Source organism: Ischnura elegans, chromosome 9, assembly GCF_921293095.1.
Source record: "Ischnura elegans chromosome 9, ioIscEleg1.1, whole genome shotgun sequence".
NCBI classification, from domain to species: Eukaryota; Metazoa; Arthropoda; class Insecta; order Odonata; family Coenagrionidae; genus Ischnura; species Ischnura elegans.
Genome location: NC_060254.1, coordinates 72,721,497 through 72,744,225, shown reverse-complemented (window position 1 = coordinate 72,744,225; position 22,729 = coordinate 72,721,497). Strand labels below are relative to the sequence as shown.

Genomic DNA, 22,729 nt, shown 5'->3' with positions numbered 1-22,729 from the left:
TTCATCTTATTGTCAGTATTATGTAATGCAACTCGATGGAATCTAATCTTTAAATGTTTTTAACCTGAGTTAAGAAGAACTTAGAATAATTTTGTGTTGTAGAGTACATTGAGATGTTTTTGATAGATTTGCAGTCTGCATACTTTTTCAAATAGTGTTTCTTAAAACTTATTATTCCTTTCCTTGACAACGAATATTGACTTTATTGTGAATTCAGGTAGTCGTAAGAGTTGAGGTCTAACAGCACTTTCTATTAGAACGGAGTGAATTAATCGATTTACTTCAAATCAAATAAGTTTATGAACCCAGCTGCTTCTTGCTTGTACACGAGCACGCTGTAAACTTCGGAAAACTCGGACATTTTTATAGGGGTTGTTGTTAAACTCGTTTCATTATTACCCACGAATGTCGAGGTGGACTCGATAAATTGAATGAAGCGAACGTAGGCATTGAGCATGTGGAAATGGCATGGTTGTTTGGATCTCCGATCTTGCATCTCCGATTATCCATTACTATTCTCTGCATTGTATGAGCGTACAGTCAGCGGTCCTTGGTTACTGGGAAGGGGGAGGCCGTGGAAGGGGAAGTCAAGAAGGGGAAAGAAAGAGAGCGGTGAGGGGCGGAGAGGATAGGGTGAAAGCTTTGGAGGGAGGGTAGGGGAAGGTACGCTAGTGACGTCTACGCATGCCCCGACGAAAACAGCGCAGGGCGGCAAGTAGGAGAAGTAGCGAGCTGCTGTAGAACGGTATCCTCGCTTTGAGGAACACTGCTGGAAGTTGCTGCTGTACTGCTGGCTGGAGTAAAAAGGTATGAAATGTTATTTTTTTGTTAAAAAGACGACCCATGTATCTGTGTCTTATCTCGTTTTCTCCCGAGGTTGTGCGAAAAAAATCGCGCCTCGTCCTTGGTATTTAATACTGGTTTCAACGTTCGTTTCTACTCGATAGTCAACTATTCGATGTCGGGTGCAGGGAGGGGAAGTGGGGGAGGTTGTATTTATATTTTGGTATGAAGACGTGTGGGAGTTTGTATGGCCTTCAACCTGTGTGCACCTTTGAAGTGCGTTCAACTCAGGTGAACTATTTTGGCGGTGAAGTCCTTATGTCGCTGCATAGGTCACTCTAAGATGCACGTGTTATTGCATGGTTGTGAACGACCATCCTCTGCGGTCGTTGTATGGAACCACAGTTCCCTGCCTCCGATGTTGTATACGTAATTTTGTGAGCCAATGTATGCATTCTGTCTCCCCCTGCACTCAGAACTTAGGATTATTATGCGTGGCTGCCTGAAACGACCTAAATTTCACGCCTTAATGTCATTACCTTGGCGATGACGGCCAGTAAAGCACGTAGTTGGCTGGACGGTGGAACTGTTTTACCTTGTTTATGTATCAGCTGTTGGGAGATGTCAACGAAACACATGTTTATTGCTGGATTTGTTATATTTGTCTTGTAGGAGCAGGCTTACGTTATGCTTCCATCAGTGAAACCAGTGATTTACTTGAAACATTTCCTATTTGACAAGAGTTCTTCGTACTCGAGCGCTGGTCTCGGTAATGATTTTTAATTAATGTATTTGCTTAATATGAGCATTTGTTTTGTTGTTACGTCGCTTACGTGATCTTTACCGCTATACCTTGTCTGAAAAAGAAAAATAACCTTCGTTATTTAATGCACGTCAGACATTTTTCTTGGTGTTCTCTTTAAACGGCTACTATTTGCCGCACTGAATGATACGGGAGATAGGTTACCACTGTTATTGTTGACTGTATTTGGGCCCTAGTTCTAAATGAATTTTGCGTGGAAATATAATGCAGTTTGTGGTTTAGTGAATTTTAAAGATATAAATCTCGTCCTCTGGTTGAAGAAAAATCCTGTGTTGCTCTAATTAAATGTTTACAGTACTTTATACGAATGTATGAGGCACATGTAGTCCATTTTAGTATATTGTTTATTAGCTAGTATTGCCGAACACACTAACTCTCTCGTCTTCAAATATTGCAGGTTATTTGTTAGCCTTACAGTTGATGTTCTGAATTCAATTTGTAATCATCCCTCAGAAATAGCTAATTTTTGAATGTGTATTCATGTGGCTTCTATCTTACTTAGAGTTTAATTTTCTTTTTTCTAATGACGTGTATTTTGATGTCGCATGCTATGATGATGATCATAACATTATGATGTATTATTACATGTCAAGGTACATGAATCTTATTATTATAGAATCATCTGTCTTAAGTGTTTCTTAGTGTATATTATTAATTGCTGTCCTTTAGATATAATTCAGTGTTTTGGAGTCTTAGACTCCATAATTTCATTGATAAGTTTTCTGATTTCCCAGTAAATAAAATAATTTTCTGAAATTTTCCTAATTAATTAATAATTTATCCATATCTGGAATTTTGCTAGTTTGCTTAGAGCATTTCTTTTTACACTTTGATATAAAAAATCAATTGTTAAAGTTACAGTTTAGAATAGCAATGTAAACAAATATGAAGAAACTAAAGCACTGAAGTCATAAATGGCTTGTTAAAGTCCATGGTCATTCATTTCCATATCATTCTACTTCATTATTCAATTACTTTTGGCAAAATTTATCTTGTTCCCTCAGAATCGCACCAAGACTGGCTCTGTTTTGGCTGTTACTTAGGTATCATTTTATGTAATAGGTATTGGCATTGTTTTGATTATGTAGCTTCAATATCACTGCCTGTTGTATTGATTGAATTGTTGAAGTATTGCACAGAATCTATTCCTGAATATGTTGTGAGGTCATACACCGTTTAAGTTTACACTTATGAAGCAATAAGTCGTCGTAATCAAAATTATCAGCATAAATCACTGAAATCATTAATGCAATGTTTATGGCCAAGAAATTGTGCATTTGGCCATAATGGGTAGAAGCTCAATTATTATGCTCCATTTAAGTGCATAGGTAATCATGCCACTTAAAAATATTTTTCTCAATGCTGATAATTTGGATGTTGTTGGAAGATTTGTTACTGGTATCCCATATTATAGTTTGTGTATAAACCTGGATCCTATATAATTGAGTTTGAATGAACCTCATGTTTGAATTTTGTGGATTTCCCATTCATATTAATGGGTTATGTTGGGAGGTCTGGCTGTCTTAGGAGAACTAGCTTCAGCATGGCTTCTCTTTATCTGATACAGGCATAATTCCCATGTTTTTGCCTCAGTTGTCTAGATATGAGGATTGATGCTCTTGCTTATTGATGTTCAGTGTTAATAATATGGTATTTTGTGGAATTTTTATTCTTTGGATTCTTATTTCCTTTTCTTCTGTTCCATAGTAGCTAGTCTTTTAATCTAGATGGATTATGCAATGACTTATGCTTTCTTCAGCCCCATTGATGCGATTCGTTACTCAGGCTAGAAGATATGTGAACCCTAGCACCTTCATAGTTTGCAGGGCTGGAGTTATTCATTATCATGTATAAAATGGGTACACATTGTTCCAACTCTAGAAATAGCATTCATATCTTGTTTGAAGAAGGGCTTTAACGTTAAAGTACACATATTATTGGTGCTTAATCTAATTGATGCAGGGTATCCGCTTAAAAATCACTTCATTGTGAATTGTACATTTTGGTGTGAGATGCTATCAATGTAGGCCATTTTGTTTATTCGATAATGACCTTTTGCCTATTATCTGGTCACAAAATGAGTTATGTAAGCTTTCCATAAAATTTGATTGTCATTTATCTTACTTTATTTTTCTTTAATTGTCAATAAATTAAATTCAATTGATAGTCTGAGGCGGGACTTGGTTAAATTGCTTCATGTTGAATTCAAAATATCAGGTAAATGATTTTAATAATGACCAGTCTTGTCACCCAGTGACATCGTCAGGTGCAAATGCAGGATACAGAACTGGTCGTTATTAAAATGATTTCTGTGACATTTACAAGCTCTTTTTATTCAATTCTTTTGTGGTGCAAATGACCTTAGTTGTCGAGGCTTCCTAAAAACAAAATAGTACTACTTTTTATTCAAAACAAATAATATTCCTCTAATTCAATGCTCGACTAATGACATGGTGACATAGCAGGCTAGTGTTGACATTACTCACTATCTTTATTTTGAAATGAATCTGTATTTTGGTTGTGCTTTTCAATTGAGATAGGTGATTAAATGCCCTGTTTTTCTTTCATTGCAGTTTGGCCCCCAGTGAGGGGCTCTGTAGGATCTGATATTGCAACAACATAGGTGACAATAAACAGCCGCAATGTATAAGCTTCTTGGTGGATTGAAAGACTACCTCAAGTGGCAAGACATCGTGACAGACAATGCTGTCTTCAGGTTGCACAATCTCTTCACAACGGTCTTGCTGCTCTCCTTTTCACTCATTGTTACAGCCACACAATATGTGGGCAATCCTATTCAGTGCATTGCTTCTGGAGTGCCGATGAAAGTGATCAACACTTACTGTTGGATCACGTCAACGTTTACCATGCCAGATGCCTTCTACAGACAGGCTGGCGTGGAAGTGGCACATCCCGGAGTGGGGCCCGACATACCGAGGGGCGTCCCTGGAGGAGGAATGTATGGGCGAGGGGCTGAAGATGACCCACGCAAATACTACACCTACTATCAGTGGGTGTGTTTTGTGCTGTTTTTCCAGGTCAGTGATCAGATTGGAAACTGATCTCCTTTGCCGACTTCTCATGGCACTTGGCTTAGCACATTATTCATTGAGGTAATGTTGTCACTATTTGCGTCCATCTTCCAGGTATATGTCGTGTCGGTTGACTTTTCGTGATAACTGAAGCGACATATGATCCAAAGATGGACGCTAATACTAGATGTCGCGGAACGCTGCAGTATATTTATCATTATTTGACTTAATGCAGTACGTCACAGTAAAACCACATGAGATCACTTAAATATTAACAGATTTTGTAATTATCTGTCTGTATATTTGCATATCTAACCTCCATGCTGTATCTATTAGGTATGTTTCTCTGATAACCACATGAGATTTTCAAAATTTTTGCTTTGAATTAATTGATATGGAAGCTTTTGCCTGCAAAATGTTAATTTTTAAGTGATCTCATATGAGGTCACAGGGAGGTAATGGATTAAAGATACTTGCTCATGATGATGAAGCTAATTTTGTAGCCAAATTGAAGGTGGTAGATAGAACTCCCAATCCAAAGGCTTGTGTCTGCAGTAGATGTTAATCTGAATGTAAAAGCAGTCATATATAGCCAACAGAAGTATGCACAGTTGATTTCCTCTGCAATTTTATGAATGTATCAACACAATATTGACTATATCTTCTTATGTTCTCAAGAAATCAATGAAAACTTACCTATGGTAACCGAATCACCTGATGTAAACAAAGGCCGCCATATTTTTTTTCGTAAAGGGTACCTCTGATAACTTACCCTACTTCATAGGAGTACTTCACCAATTGGTTGATGTTTTAGCGGCCAAATGATCTTATTCCTGGGTTGCACCATAGATATGCATATAATTTTTATATTAAATCATTTCAGCCGTTTTTGATGCATGGCACCTTTGTTAAACCACTCCATAGTTCACTATGGTAATTAGGGGGCTGTTTTCTGTCATTTAAAGAATGCTCGAACCGTTTCTTTACTTGCAAACTCTGCAATGTGCATGCATTGCACTTTTATTTTTTTATGTCATGGTATTGTTTTTTATGGAATCTTAAGAATCCTACTGTTCAAACTGCTTTCTAATATTTATATTCTCATGAATTGAGGCATATTGTTAGTGATGATAGATGCCATGTGCCTTTTTTTTTGCTTGTTTCAATGTTTTCTCACTTGTTTATGCCGCTGAAATAGAAATGGAATCCCAGGTAGTCTTCAAGAAATTGATAGCATTTACAATTAAGTCTTTATGTAAGTTTAAGCAAACTTCTGGCCATTGCATAGCAATAGTGCCATTTAATTATGTGGATAAATGTAAGTATGACTTTTGTATATTTATGGCGTGCGGTTTTGTTCCTATTAGTTGTTTCTGGTTTTGATATATCTTTTTTTTCCCGTTGACAAATTCAAGTACCTCACAATTGACATTTCTCATTTGTTACTATATTTGTAACTGGCATCCTCTCTTCTATTTTTTGCTCTATGCATGACAGGTTTTACCATATTTGAATGCCAATGATTTCAAGGTTAAAACTGTATTTAATATTTTTTTTTATATAATTAGCCTCTTAATTATATTTTACTGTTGCGTCATAACATTCCTTTTATTGGGTTTTTATAATTAGTTTTCTTATTGGTATTGTTATCTACTTTTTATTGGGTATGCAAATTGTTGACTTGAATACTTATAAGTGAATATTTTATTTGAAATGGTAGTATATAATATCATGAATTATTAAAATATTTCAGGGACATAACACTAATATTTGGATCTGTGTATTGTATTCAAGAGAAAATGTTGATGACGTAGGTTTGAAAATATTTGGTCTTTAAATTACCTACTTGTCATTCCATTCAAGTTGCAGAAATAGTGTATAGTTGATCATCAGTTGATGGAGGATTTTTATTTTTACAGGCCATCTTGTGCTACACGCCAAAGTGGCTTTGGGATAACTGGGAGGGTGGTCTGATGCGCACCATCGTCATGGGCTTGAATGTCGGCTTGCACACAGAAAAGGACAAGAAGAAGAAGAAAGAGGTGCTAATTGATTACCTCCTCAAGCACATAAAAGTAAGTATATCATCATTTTTATAAATATGCGAACTTTGGCATTTGATTTTTTTAATAAACTGAAGCAATCAATTTTGTCTGCCCTAGGCTAAAATTGAAAGGAAATGGTTAAAATGGAACAAGATTTTGTCCTTTTTCTTATTGTACTGTGGAAATATGAAGTACTAGTTTTTTTTTAAATACTGATTTAGGTTGATAAATTAAATATGTTCCTCAATTAACATGGAATATGTATGGCTAACTGTTCAGGCTACTTTTAAGTTACCATAAGAGATATACCTTTTAGGTATGCCACATTTCCTGATAAATAATATAATAGATTAGTGTTTTATTATAATAAAATACTATTCCAAATGTTGTTGCCACAAATTGGGTGAGCAAATGCAGTAACCTTTGAAACCAATGGGTACTAGTATATTTTTTTTTTTGGAGATAATTGCAAATGAGGATTGGTGGGGTACACAATATTGTTGTAACAAAGAGCTATATGTAAATCACTGACTATGTTTATGCTCATCAGTGATACACTTTTATCCCTTTACCACAGCAGAATTGTGTACCGCACCAACCATTATCTGTACTTATCTCCAAAAATAAAAATTGCCCTTATCCCATTGGCTTCTAAGTTCCCCAATTTTGAAAGGATGATTCATGTAGATTACTTTACTGTGATTTTTAAAAGAATGAAATGATTGCATATGAAATTTTGTAAAATTTTTAACGAATTTTGAGATATCATTTTTCTTAATCATTGAGTTAATTTAACTGTTGCTGTGATGCAAAAAAAAACATTTTTTATTGCTGTATTAAAAAGAGAACTCCCTGTAAATAGTTCTTCAATTAAGAACAGTTGGCCAGGGAGATTTATAGTAATAGGTAAGTGAAAATAATGTGTTCTTGCTATATTGCTGCTCTCTGTGCTCCGAAATTGTTGAATAGTATGTGATAGAGTATAGATATATGTAATAAATATATGTTGATTCAAGTTTAGGGTAGGTTGCTATATTTTGTGGTTGGACTTCTGCTTTAATGGAAAAATTTTGTGCATATTTTATATTTCCTTGGTGGTTGAAGTAATGCTGTTGAGTTTTTCCTATGGACCCTGACTCAGAAAGAATTTTTTACCTTTAGTAGTAGAAAGTGGATTTATTGCAGAGTGACCTTAAGGTGGGAAAAATTTTGTGGCATTAAGCTACTTTTTTCTCAGTGATCATGTCATGATGATAAGGTGCTAGTGTGGTGATTGTAAGAGTACATAGTGTGCAAAAATGCAGTTTATATTTGTCAGTGCTTTAAAATACGGCAAATTTTTGCAGCTTAAGCTCTTGGTGTTTGCCAAATATCATGCTAGTTTTGATTATGATTCATAGTTTTGGAATGGCATACTTACCAATTTTGATGGGAACTTTTGCTTTAGGTAAAATTAAATTAGCTTTTACGGTTGTTTTTTTTTTTCTTGTAGAGAATACATATTTTCAAATACTAAATATAGTCTATGAGATTTTGAGTTGACAATTAGCAATTTTTTATGTTAATCATATATACAATCTACTTGCTTACCATTTATTCTTTGTTGAAAAAAAAAACTTTAAATGTCATTACATCCAAGCCTGGTTCAGTGTACTCAAGGGTTTCTATGTTTACCAACTGCAGATTAGTGGAAAGTTTTAAAATCAATGCTGGGTTTCTTCTTTCTATCCTGATCATATTTGACTAATTAAATGAGGTGTTGCTGAAGTATCTGTGCAATGAGTTTTTATATTTATATGTAGAAATCATATTTACTTTTCTTTTTGTTTGTTCTTTGTTGAAAACTTGATCCTTGGTGGTGAGTTTAGAAACTAAAGAAAAAATATTGCTACAGAAATTACCTAAATTTTCTTTCTACCTACCTAAATGTTCTTCATAGTAAAATTACCTAAAGTTCTTCAATGCAATTGGCTAAATATTTAATTAAGCTATGCATTAATATTTTTAACATGGTTCCAATTTCCGAAGTACTGTTGTTAACTTTCAAGATAAATTTTTTACTTAAGCATGAAAAATTAATTGTTCTGGGAATAATAAAAATATTCATTGGTGGTCATTGAGCAAAGGAATAAAAGAATCTTTGTTCTTTCATCCTTTTAACAGCAGAATTTTCACGAAATATCACTTCATGTTTATTCTGCAACTCGCTGCCAATGAAAACTCACATTAAGATCAGTCATGGAATGAATGCGTTATGAATGGATATACAGTGGAACCTCGTTAAAGCGAGTACGGGCTATAGCGACACCCCCGATATTACGAGATATAGCCGATGCACCGTCAATTGACCCTATAATGAGCGTGTTAAAAAATTCGTTTTTACGAGACCCTTTCGGTGTTGGCTCTCGCCATAGCGAGGGTTTCACCGCCGGAAGACTTTCATCAAGACTCCTTAACCTCTGTAATTGCTAGCGATCTGTTAGAAATGAAGTTAATGGAGTGCTCAGTCTCAAATTTATGTGGTAAACTGTCGTTCGATAAATATAATGATTGACGAAACAATGCTTTGCATGATTTTTATTCAGTGCGGCGCTTATAAATTGTTTGAATAGTTAGTCGTTATTTGAGTAAGGAAATTTAGTGATGCAAAAAAACATCGCCTATCGTCTGGATTTATGCTTACGTTTATCGGATAGATGTTTATCTGTCGCCGCACCACTCCTGTTCCTGTATATCTGTTCGCAACAGGTATATTGGCTATTATTTGCTCCACCTCCGGTAAAGCGACAATTCGCTATAGCGAGTGTTTGTTAGTGCACCGTGGGGTGTCGTTATATCGAGGTTGCACTGTAGTTGAGATTAAAAGCCTAAGGATTTTGCATCAATGTAATGTTCTCGTCAGTACCCAAGTTTAATGCTCATTAACATTGGATGGGAAATACATCTGTCATGCACATTTGAACCAGTTAAGATCTTGGATCCCTGCTTTTAATTATCTTGTGGAAGCATGCTACAAGGTAATGTTTAGATGCTATTAGATTAGTGGCTTTTTATTCTTTTTACGTGCCCTGATTAAGTGGCATTGAGATGTTCAGTGTGGTTGAATGGGGAATATTTTCTTTCTCTGTTTACAGAGGCACAACATGTATGCCCTGAGGTACTGGATGTGTGAACTTCTTTGCCTTATCAACATAATTGGGCAGCTTTACCTAATGAACCACTTCTTTGACGGGGAATTCATATCATATGGGCTGAAGGTGGCATCATTTTCGGAGCAGTCACAAGAGGAACGTGCCGACCCTATGGTATACGTTTTCCCCCGAGTAACAAAATGCACATTCCATAAATTTGGTCCCTCTGGGTCCCTGGTTCGTCACGATTCCCTCTGCGTCCTCCCTCTCAATGTCGTCAATGAGAAGACGTATGTCTTCCTGTGGTTCTGGTTCATTATACTTGCCACACTGCTGTCAGCCCTGGTCCTCTATCGTGCAATCCTATTGGCTGCCCCCTCACTTCGTCCACGGCTGCTGTCAGCAAGACATCGTGGCAGTGTGCCTCGGGAAACTGCCGATATTGTGGCGCGGGAGGCTGAAGTTGGTGATTGGTGGCTCCTGTATATGCTTGGGAGGAACATAGATCCATGCATATACAAAGAGGTTGTTGCGGAACTTGCTAAGAAGATGGAGACCGCAGCTTCCAATAGTGGGCCACGGGTGCCAAGAGAAATGCCATCAGCTCCCTCCAGCTATGATGCACTTCCGCCTCATGAGAAACACTCCCTCACTGACGTGTAACTTATTTTAGACTACAGGTGTTCATGGCCCACCTTCTACGTTCAAGGTTCCCATGGTGTGAGGTATTTGGTTGAGAGTGAAAGGGACCGATTTTTCCCTTTGTGGACTCAAAATGACGTACGAAGAGCCTCCTTGGCTCCGTAATAATATGCTTATGCTTTTATTTTCCATCAAAAGAGAGAGACCCTCGGGAGGATGCGTATATGATCATTTTGCAGGGTTAATTGGTTGAGAGGAAGATGACCTTTTAATGTGTTCTAATGCTTTTGAGGGATTCTATTTATCACCCAGATTGTGATACAAACCAGTTGCCAATTGTGAGAAAGGTGCATGCAATTGTATAGAAGGTACGACTCGTATTGAAACTAGCAGCTTTTCGTGCACTCTAGAAATTTTTACCATATCACATGACATAGCTTTTTGCTTCCTCATTGAGCGCATTGCCTCTTGCCATAGATTTGGGGTAGCTGAAGGTTTGTGGTTTTGATCGTATTTACAATTTTTCTGACTGAATTGCTGAGGGAACAAATCCACTTTTAAGCCAGTTTTTGTGGGGAAATTTTGTATCACAAAGGTTTTTAGCACATATTTACCATTAAGTGCTGCAGATGTCGGAAAGTATATTTTATTTGCCTTTTAGGGTATTCCCATGTGAAAATGGTATTTTCTAAAAGGCATGCACACACATGCATGATATCATAAGCTGCAATAAGACTGAAGTTGGGGAAGTTATTAAGAAGTGTTGTGTCTAAATTAAAAAAAAATGCGTTATCTAAGTTGCACGATTTCAATGCTAAATACCCCTCTTATTTTTGTCAGAAGGTACAAACTTCAAAGATATTGTACTGAAGCATGGAGGCTAAGATGGCTACATTGGTCATGAGAAATTGCCTGTTAATCTAGTAGAATTAATAGATTTCAGATCATCTGCCCTCTTAAAAGAAATGACAAAATGATAGATTTTTTGCTCTTCTGCTCCATTTTTAAATTTATTGTATTCATTTAGTTTTTTAAAGTGCCTTCTATGACTGCTGTTTGCAACATTTTGTCCGAATACTCCGTATCATTTCTTGGCACTAGGTGCCTTGTCTATTTATCATTCCTCTTGGCTAATTATAATTAAGTTCATTAGTGGCTGTTATTTAAAAGTTTAAAAGACTTATAAAAAGTGTGCCTTTCAACATTTACTGCATAGGTTTAAAAAAAGTGGAAGTCTATAATTCATTTTAAATCTTTTCAAATTGGTTTGAACACTGTACTGATTGCTCAAGAATTTATGACTGATCATTGACTTGTGTGTGAATATGATTTTTCGAAGTTACTCTTGTTTAGTGTTTCCAAGTATTATGGGGTAGGCCTTTTAGCCTATCATATTATGTAGCTTGTATTAAGTTTGTGCATAAATATGTATGCATAATTTTTGTACCCTTGCGCGAAGTGCAAGGGAGCACAACAAATATTACACTGTGGTGATTGCTCACACTTTTTCAGGAAATTTTCTTTGTGAAGATGGTTTTTAACCAGGTGACTTCTCCAATTTTCTATTGATTTTATCATTCCAAGCAAGCAAGCATTCATGCAGTTAAGACATACATACTTTTGACTGTGGATGATACATTTTTCACTCTTGAATGTTTACATTTACTAACATGAACATTCCTTTGTAGCAAATTACGAAAGAAAAAGACAAAATTTGGTAAATGTTTAGATGTTCACAGACCAGTCGATTGATAAAAAGTGGTGCTGCCTCCAGCCCATGTACTATGGTGGATATAACATATTTGTGCTACTATGTGGTTGGGCATTGAACAGAGTTCGTACACTGAATTTTTCATGTGATTCAGGAAGCATTTTAATTGAGAAATTAATTGACTATGTTAGCACACAGTGTAGAATGTTTGAGTGTACTATCCAATGTATTTGTCTGGTGAAGTGAGAGCTGTATACACACGTCTTTGTAATAGGAAGTTGGTTCACAGTAAAAAGGTATTTTTTACCCGTGCTTTATTGCCTTCCTGGGCTCCGACACAAGCCTGATAATAGTCTTTTATAAATATTTACAAAGTTATTATGCTAGGTGAGAGACGCAAGAAAAATTTTTATAACCTTTTCCATGGTGGCTGTTTTGTGATGCTAAACATTGGTGAACTGAAAGATTCTTTGGCTTCTATGATAATAGTAATTTTTTCTGATACAGTTCCTGCATTGTTGAAATGCCAATTGAAGAGGAATTTCATTTGAAATCGTTGTTTTTTTCAATTGTGTGTAAATTATGATATTATTTTTTTTTTCAAATTATGAAGACTGTTGCCTTGCAGAAGGCACGTGCATGAAGTGAACTTGTAATGTGTTCTACAATAAATATTATTACTTAGAGAACTTGAAAAATGAAGTTTTATAAGCCTTATTTGCCTCTTTGTAGGATTAAAATAATTTAATTGTGTTTTTCCCTAAGTAGATGGTAGAGCAGCTTGAAAAGTAGACAGTGAAGTTACTTCTATTAGTGCCAACAATGATACTGTCATGAAGGAAACTGACTCTGATATGTGTCAGTGGCACTAAACTGAAAACGATGGATTACTGGTCAATGCAGTGTGCATGGGAGCAGTTGAAGCCTGGCTGAAGCCTATTCCAGCGCTTCAAACATGCTGAATCAAATGCATTTTAAATGGGAAGTTGAACAACATGGGAATGAAAGAAAGTATTTTGAGGGAAAAAACTTATCTGGGATCCAAGTCCAAATCCTCATTCAAAATGTACAAGTTGAGAAAAAAATTTGAAGTTGAATGATTTCCCATCTATTTTAATGTATCTCAACTCTGGATCTTGTAGATATACATAGATTCTCTTATTAGTGTTTGTGATGTCTTAGAACAACTGGCATGGGAATACCTATCAGTCCGTAGATTGAACACTGGACTCAGCTCTAAATTCAAGAGCAGTTCATTTTACAACGAAGTTGACCATATCTTTCAAGCGCCTAAATACTAAGGTTGATCAGATCATAAAAATAGAATATGAGAAAGACTGTAGAACAGCCGTATCTGCTAAGTTGCTCAATTTCTCTAGTATTTGAATGGAGCTAAATTCTTGAGGTCCTTGTGTAGGTGTACACAATTTCTTGGCTTCACTCTGGAAGCCAAGAAGTATATCTTTAATAATAAACCTTTTTTATCTCATAATGGGATTATAATACCTAATTGTTTCTTTCCCTACATAAGAGTAATCACGTAAGATTAACCTGAAAATTTGTAAAATTTCCCTGGACAACCGCTAATTATTCATGAATTTTTCTGTTGTGGTTGTTAGGACATCATGGGTTTGATCAGTTCCATCATGTAACTCTGTTCACCTGCTCAGTGATCAGAGGGGATCACTCAGTGCTTCTGAAGGTAAATCAATGGATTTGATATTGGCTTTGTAAAGGTAATTTTCTAGGCACTTTTGGAAATGGTCTGTGCCATAAACAAAATTTTTGGGTGTCTTAAGGCTGTTTTACATGGGGCACGGAATTGCACAGGTTAGAGCTGCATTAATTTCTAAAATGGCGTGGAATTGCGCGAATGCATGAACAGAATTAGAACAGGGGCTATTTAGCAGTCTCGCATTCTCGTATGTGTTCTAGCAATTCACCGCTTTACACGATGCAATTTTGATTTCACCTTCGCACGTACGTCAGATTGCGCAATTCCGTATACCGTGTACAACGGCCTTTAGAAATTTGTGTTCCTAAGGGCTAACCTATTCTGTTTTAAAAATTAATGCATGTCATACTGAACATTCCAAATCTGAACATCCATAGTAAGTTTTTAAATATTTTACAGTGAATAACAGCATAGCTACATGAAGTGTACCAAATCATTTCAATTTCTTAGGGGTGACTTCTTGCTGCATATTTAAATATGTATTTTGTTGTTGTGCAACCATTTAATAATAGCCACTCTATATAATTCATATATTTCAGAGGAATTTAATCTATAGTAGTGGTTTGTAAACGCATACCTTGTTCATCCTGAATGTCCTGAAGCCCCCTGACAGGATGAGTTCACTCTTTTTTTGCTCCATCATGACTGGTTCTCAAGATTGTTGTCTCTATTTGTTCAAACAATCTCTCTGATTTACCACAATTTAGGAACTTGAAAATACTAACATCTTTATACCACCTCTTTATAAGCATGGGAAAAGCAAAGAACATGATTTACCTTATCTATTCATGACCTAATTGGCTCTACAACATGTAATACCCTTTTGAATTTTTCATCATTAAGCTATGTCAAAATCATTGATGTTCATGGATTTTAAATAGTTCTCAGAAAAGGAAGCCTATGGTGCACAAATTGGAAATTGAACTTCCTGACATGTACTTAACATGAAATTCACTTAACAATTCTCTATTTTATGGAACATCAATAGCGTTGAGGAATACCTATATTGATCTTCGGATCTCACTATTCTTAGTCCAGTCCTGATGTCTTCACTTGTGTGTTAGATGTGTTCCGATGTGTGGTATGAAAATTCTCTTAGGGTTGACGCAGTTCACTATTTTCTTGCTTGACAGTTCTGTTAAAAAAATAGTGTGCAAAGCTTATTTCACACAAAGGAAGTTCTACTTGAACTAAATTAGGAATGAACATGGTTTTTCTAGTCAAATATACTGCATATTTTTTTATACCATTCACAAGCTCTCTCTTTAAGATAACAGTGATTAAAAAGTCTTTAAATGTAACCCTTTCTTTTATAACCCTTTCTTTCTATAACCCACTTTAATGAATGATAAATTTCAGGTCTTAAATGGGAAAGTTGGGAATGTGATGTTTCGATGGAAAATGTTTGGAACTGGCAGGGAAATGATATGGAACATTAAAAATTTTGAGATACTATTTGGTAGTTTCATGTTTTTAGCACTAATTATTTTTTGATGTTGTAAACATGAAATTTATTGTCAAGTTTTCGTAGAATTATCTCATTGCATTAAATGTCCAGTTTTTTCTTGCACCTGTAAGTTCGAGATCAGGAAATTCAGTTCCATATCTAATCTAGCTTTGACCTTACCTACTTCTGGTCTCATTTTTGACAGGGATTTTTTCAATGCTGTAGCATTCCTTATTTAGCTGCATCATATTTCATCCATTTGTTAAACACTGAATATTTCCAAACCTACAAGTATATGCCTCCAATACTTACAAGTTACTTGTTAGTTAAATTAAATCATATCGAGACAAAATCTCACTTTAACACCTCTCCTGCTGTGAGAACTGGTGTAGGAAGTTGGGAAATGTTTACTTCACTATTTTAGGAAAGAAAGCCACTGTCTTGCCGGAAATGGACTATTTCACTAGTGGAGTGGTATCTACCTTTTGGAATGCCTATCGGTTGGTGAAAACACCCCCAGGTTAATAACCCTTTTCACTCCTCATTGTCCTTGATCATAAAATAAAAATTACAATTGTATACTGCAGGATTGGACCCTGAATGCAAAGTATGAATTATAGCATCTGTTTTCTCAAGGTTCCAAGGAGGGAACCTAAGGTAAGTTCACATTATTAGTTATGTAGAGTAGGATATAATTCATTCAGGAAAGACTTGTAGGAATAAAATGAGATACATAAATTCATTGTTTCGGCAAGTAAATAAAAAATGAGTTGTCCATTTTTGATTCCTAAATTCTTTAAAATGAAACTGCATACATCAGTGAAATATCCAATCTGTTATCATATCCAGTGTATACATAAGGTATTTTCTAGTGGAGAACATAATGGCTCTCAAAGGAAGTAGATAAGGGAAATATATGATTGATATTTATATTTCTGACAAGCAAAGTCAAGAGAGGTACCTTTGGGATTCAAATGGCAAAGTCATTTTCTGAAAATATTGAGGATACATAGAATAAGCATCATGGCCCGGGTGAAAGAGAAAAGCATAATTAAAGATTCGGCCGACCAAAGTAATTGTATGCCTTATTACTAAGCCAACCATGATGTAGTATTTGGTTGGATTTTGAAATTACGAAAATAAAGCTTTCACTAATTAATTTATATATGATTGATTTTTTTTGTATATGATTAATTTTTGATTTTTGCTGATATATTGGAAACCTATTTTTAGGTTTGATCAGGTACTGATTGTGACCAATATCTATTCTCTAACGTGATGATTCCCAATTACTCGAAGACTTAATTATCAGAATTCTCTCGAAAACCGTGGTGAGAACATATATAAATCGCTATATGAGCATTTTAATCTGTCAGATGATGCAGTTTGGCATCTCATCTTGTTCTGCCAGAATTTAAATATCCCAAAATACAGGGAGAGATCTTACGACGCAAAAGAGGTTCCCTGAATTGTAATCCTGCTAGTATTTTATTCTCGACGTGGCGAAACAAGGATCAAAACTCTCAGATTATCTGGGACGTCACATTTTATCTAAAAATGGACATTTCCCAAGATGAGCTATTAGTGTCGTATGTTAAATCAGGAGGTATTCTCGCAATGGTGTCATTAGAATTTGTTTACATTTTTCCTAGCCTTCTGCAGCTTTCGGGCTTGTTGACTGTCCATTGTATCTATGAGATCGCCGTACCCTCAACAGCTGGCTGATCGCATTCCACCCCCTCCCTATACCCTCTTTCGCTGAGCACCACAAACAGAGCATTGGGAAGAAGGGTGAGTAGTCGTCCGCCACCAGCTACAGCTCAAGTTAAGTGGGACAACTTACAGGGCTACCTTCTTACATGTTATTCTCTCCGCGGAGATAAAAGACTCAAATCTCGAAGATTTAGCATCTGCGACTTCAGATTATATTTAAAATGGACAATTTCGAACCCGGATATTAGTGTCGTATGCTATGTCGGGAGGTAAGCTCGTAAACGGTATCATTAGAATTTGTTTACGTTTTTCTTAGCCTTCCGTAGCTTTCGGGCTTGTTGACTACCCATATCTTCTGGCGTATCGTCCTCCCCTCAACGGCAGGCTGATCGTAATGCATCAGTGCATTGAGAAGAAGGGTGAGTAGTCGCCCACCCAATCCCCCCCCCCCCGGACAGCATCGGCTCAAGTTAAGTGGGGCAACTTGCAGGGATACCTTCTTATATATTATCCTCTCCGCAGAGATACCAGCCTCAACTCTCGCAGATTTTAGCTAAAATGAACATTTTCGAAGCTGGATATTAGTGTCGTATGCTATGTCGGGAGGTTAGCTCGTAAATGGTGTCATTAGAATTTGTTTACGTTTTTCCTAGCCTCCCGCAACTTTCGGGCTTGTTGACTACCCATATCTTCTGGCGTATCGTCCTCCCCTCAACGGCTGAAAACGACATTTTCGAAGCCAGCTGTTGGTGTTTTATGCTATGTCGAGAGCTAAAGACTGATACATAGATCCCCCCCAAAGCCTCAAAGAATTTAAAAAAGTATTTGAAGCTACTGTCTAGTTATGACAGGTAATAATTGCATCTGCATAATGTTCAACAATTAGTGCTAATATCATGTAAAATGTATTTCTAAGCATTTAATTATTTCAAAACTTTTCCCTAACCCTGTGCCTGTGGTGGGGGGTGTCCACCCAACTCCATCCCATCCACCCCCAAAACATTTTCCTTGTTACGCCACTTTGTGAAATATGTTTACATGGCTGGCATTTCGATGCAATTCACTTACCTACTAGCCTATTTTAAGTTACTTAGATGCCAATTGTATGCTCTCCTCTGCTTTCTGCATTGATATGTACTTACCTTATAAATGAAAGAAATAAAAGGTCTAACTGATATCTTCAGGCCTTACTTCGTAAGAATAAATGAATAAACTATGTAAGGTTTAATAAAATATACACCGAAGTGTCCAAAAGTTAAGCAATATTACATGACCATACCACCGGTAGGAATTTCAGATTGATTTCTGAACAAATGGATGCTGAATCACACAATATGGGTCCAGGGGTGCCAAATTATAAAAAATATTGGGGGGGCCCATACCAGGATGAGGCTGGCCCCAGGAAATTTTATAAATACGTGGTGAGGTTTAAAGTTTTTCAATACATTTTAGAAGAGTCATGTATTCAACATTAAAACCCTGAAAACTCAACTTTTGATAGCTGGACACTCTGGGGAAAATCAACAAGCCTGACACCTATTTTTTCATCATCATAACACATTTTTGAGCCTCAAGCCCCATGGAGTCGGCCGCACTGCATATATCACATAATTTGTCCAAAAAAACAGTGTGAGAAAGATTCTGATAGCTAATGTATTTCTTGGACAGCAACTAAAAAAACTTGGAAATGTCTTCCACCACAAAACATGCTGTTAATAGGGTGTATGGTTACCCTCAATGACTGCACATGCGTCAGATGGACCAAGAGCTTCTGTATCAGTCAATCCCATTTCTCCGAAAGGGGTATGCGAAGGTTTGCTGTCTATTTCCTGTTTCACTACATATTTGTAACATTATGCTTAACTATTGGACCTAGTGTATTTAAAATAGTTCCAAGGGCCACCAATATATTTAAAAAAAACACCCAATGCTTGATGAACTGCCAACTATATGGTGCTTTTAAAAAAATATATCGGTGAACCTTATAATATTTATTCTTTTATTTTCCATTAAAAAAAACAATTGCTGAAAAAGGATTTTCATCAAGAAAAAAAAATCGTTCATCTTTAAGCAAAACAGCTTCCTTACGCCCAAATTCACTGGGAAGAAGAACATGCATTACAAGCCTTTGGAAAACCTATTCGGCACATTGAGATGAAGTATTTTTGATCCTCGGTGGGTAGCTTGTGAGCTGGATGCGACCAGACTCCCAAATGGCACATGTTAAAGTGCCCATCTTTCGCTGAGATTCAATGATGTTTTGAGTGCCTAGAGCATAAGGTTCCCATTCCATGGAAAACCTCATTGCTAGGAAAGAGTTTTGCCTACAACAAGTTCAAATTACATTAGCATCAGCTGCTTAACAATTGCCATCAAATACAAATCACTAAATACGATCTCTTTTGATTCCATTCTTTTATTAAGTCTATTATTTTTGGCCTTTCACAGTAATTGTATGATGTAAACATACCTTAACTCCTTTTTTGGAAGTGGTAATCACCAAATATCTGTTTCTGAGGATTAAGAGATGCCTTTTTATTATTCAGGCAAGGTTGAGACTAAACAGTCCCATCTTCCGCCTAAGCCATATTAGGGTAGTTTCATTGGTTAGGTATTTGAAGGGAAGACCTACCAAGGCCTTAGTACAGTCTAAACATTAGGGTCAGGCACGCAGCAAGGAATTAAAGCTAGGGAGGGTTTTAGGAGCTAGTAATACTGGGGGGTATGGAGTACAGGAGGTACGGGTGCCCTCCCCCATAAAATTTGCAAGATAAATGGTTCAAAATGGTTAGTTTTACAACTTTCTGAGGGATATTGTATTAATCCTTAAACTATTATGTACCTAAGTAAAATTTATCCAATAAAGTAAAATGTAAACATTTTGTGAGTTCTGGGGGGGGGGGGGTCTATCCCCCAAGATCCCCTTGCTGTGCCACTGATTAGGGTTACCTTAAGTAGATGCATATATAAATGAAAGCAAAGGTAACAAGGCAACAGTAATATTTATTGGTAACTTGTATGTACAATCTTTTATAACATTGGCGGATACATATGGGGGGTGCAGGAGGCGTATGCCCTCCCCTTGCGGGGCCGACCGTATTGCCAAACATTGCAGAACCTCATTTGTAACTCTTTCCTATCATAAGATGGCATTGTCTTGTATATGTGTATAATCATTTTATGTAAAACATTCTTAAACTTTGCATATGTGACTTGATTATTTTTCATTACGATAGAAGTCAAGGTAGCTCAAGATATTTTTTGCACCCCTCCCTTGAGTTTTTTCTGTATCCGCTATACAGTTTCATAAGAATAACATAAGTTAGCAAACCATAAGTCAGTGCAGAATAAAATATTTCTTGAATGACGTTCTTCATGAAGACGTGCTTAAAAAAGAATAGAAAGAAACATAACATTAGTTAACTTCATTTGAATTGTTTCAGACATTAAATGAGAAGAACAAGTGTTGGTACAGGTACGTTATGAAAATGCAAGAAATTTATGTGAAATAATGGGTATAAATGAGTTTCAAACAACGTGAGCCATGACAAAAATCATGACAAATCATTAAGGAGTGTTACACTGGCAAACAATTTTTTAGAAATATCAACAAATAATAGGTTAGTTAAGACAGAAAAATGATTGTATACACAATTCCATCATTAAAAACTTTTATAAGAGAGAAGATATAGAAGTACAGCTCAGTAATTTTTACAAGACAAATTCCCTGAAACAGTTGCAAAGAGTATTTCAATACCAGATAATATTCACATCAGGGGCGCAGCTAGGAATGGCTGGGGGGTTTAGGTGCTACTAATACCGGGGTGTGTGGGGGTATGGAATACCCACCAGGATAAGCGGTAGGTGCGAGATTAATAAATTGCGGAATTTTAAGAGAAATGATTGAAAATGGTGAGTTTTACGGCTTTCTGAGGGATATTTTATTAACCCTTACACTATTCTATTAGTAATATCAATCCAATTAGGTGAAATGGATTAAACTTAAAAATTTCTCTGAGCTCTGGGGGGGTTTTAACCCCCAAAACCTCCCCTCGCTGCACCACTGATTCACATGCCATCAGTAGAAAAATGTATAAAGTTTATTTCATGATCAGAACACATTATGGCATAGAGAATTGAAAAATGTTGTAACTATATCTCAAGTTTTCTTTCAGTTACTGTAGATTTGCATTGAATATGATATCCATTTCACTGTCATCCAAACCAGTCCCATATTCCACAGCATTTTATGTCTATAGTTGGGAAGATGACCTACCATTCTCCACTGGCAATGAACCCATGCTTCTCTCTCTCTCATACTCTCTCATCAATCATCCTTCCCCGAATCATCAGGGGTGTCCACATGTAGGTCTCACAGCTTGCAGTGTACTGAAGAAGCCACAGGGAGGTTTTGTGGATCAAACTTGAGGGAAGGGTGGGGGTTCATAAAGTTAAACGGATCAAATAAATGCATCACTTATGCCAGATTAATACTGGCTCCTTATGTTGATATCTTTATTAAGAATACATAAAGGACATAAATATGTGCAGATAATTCTGCAATCTTGAAAAATCTGTGAGCATCCTCTGACACCACCTCAAATCCAACCACAGTAATCTCCAGATCTAATTTCTCCTATAGACCTTGCTCACTTTCTTTTCTGCAAATATATGAATCAGCATGGGTGACAGCTTTTAACACCCTTAACATGAATGTAACTATTTAAAGGGTACATAATTGCTGGTGTGATACAATGAACATTGTATGAGCTTGACTGGATACGATGTAAACCCATAGTACCCTGGTGCCTTTTGTTACGATCAGCCTAGAACCGTTACTAAGTTTCCTCTTATCTCCTTCCTACATAGGTAAAAGTAATAATTTAATGAGGCCGGACTTTAACTGAATGTTCCAATACATCAATTTTTTGTTAAATAAGCTAAAAGAAACCACTTTGTACTTTCCACACAGCTTCTTATTCATCCCAATCAAATTCAACCACAGTGGGAGATAGAGTCAACTACTTTAAGCCATAAATCATATTGTAAGATTTATAGACACTCCTTTGATAGGAGCAATAAATGATGATGGTATTTAGTAATCAGGTACCTATTTCAGGCATTATCAAGACAATTATTACATTGACATCCTTTTAGACTCTGTTTCATGTGAAAATTCTGTTTTTTGTTCATTAATCAAATGTGCCATGAAATGAGGGTTTATTTAATATGTTTGAAGGTACATATATCAAATTACCAATCAGAATGAGAATTGCCTAGCTAGGAACTTATGCTTTGCCTTGTAGCCAGAGGCGGATCAGTAGAAAATTAGGGGAGGGAAGGTCATGATCTGGGTGCGGAAGGATAGGGGTGTTCTCCTGAGTAAAATGTAATAAAATACCATGGAAAGTTACTCGGGATTTCCATCGGGTGAGGTTCTCCATCACAGCCGACGTTTCGATGCACAAGTCGTCCAACTTGTCATGATGATGATCAGATGCTCTGATGACGATGAAAGCCTTGTGCATCAAAACGTTGGCCATGATGGGGAACTTTACTGGGAGGTAATCCTGGGTAAACTTCCAAGATTCTATATGCCACGAAAGCCTACGATCATTCTTCCTGTTTTAAAATACCCAGTTTTTATGCATTTTGAACTCTAAAATT

At 36.4% G+C, this 22,729-nt stretch overlaps 1 protein-coding gene across 2 annotated transcripts; it reads left to right on the top strand.

The window, feature by feature from the left end:
* Positions 1 to 699: 699 nt before the first annotated feature.
* Positions 700 to 12,865, top strand: LOC124166093 (innexin inx1). Of its 2 annotated transcripts, none has more exons than XM_046543714.1 (4): positions 700 to 807; positions 4,180 to 4,644; positions 6,558 to 6,713; positions 9,818 to 12,865. In XM_046543714.1, exons 2-4 carry the CDS (start codon positions 4,249 to 4,251, stop codon positions 10,475 to 10,477), a joined length of 1,212 nt encoding a protein of 403 aa, XP_046399670.1. In that variant the 5' UTR covers positions 700 to 807; positions 4,180 to 4,248; the 3' UTR covers positions 10,478 to 12,865. The 2 variants fall into 2 exon arrangements, with proteins under 2 accessions (XP_046399670.1, XP_046399671.1); XM_046543715.1 differs by lacking the exon at positions 700 to 807 and adding an exon at positions 1,452 to 1,552.
* The last annotated feature ends 9,864 nt before the right edge of the window (positions 12,866 to 22,729 follow it).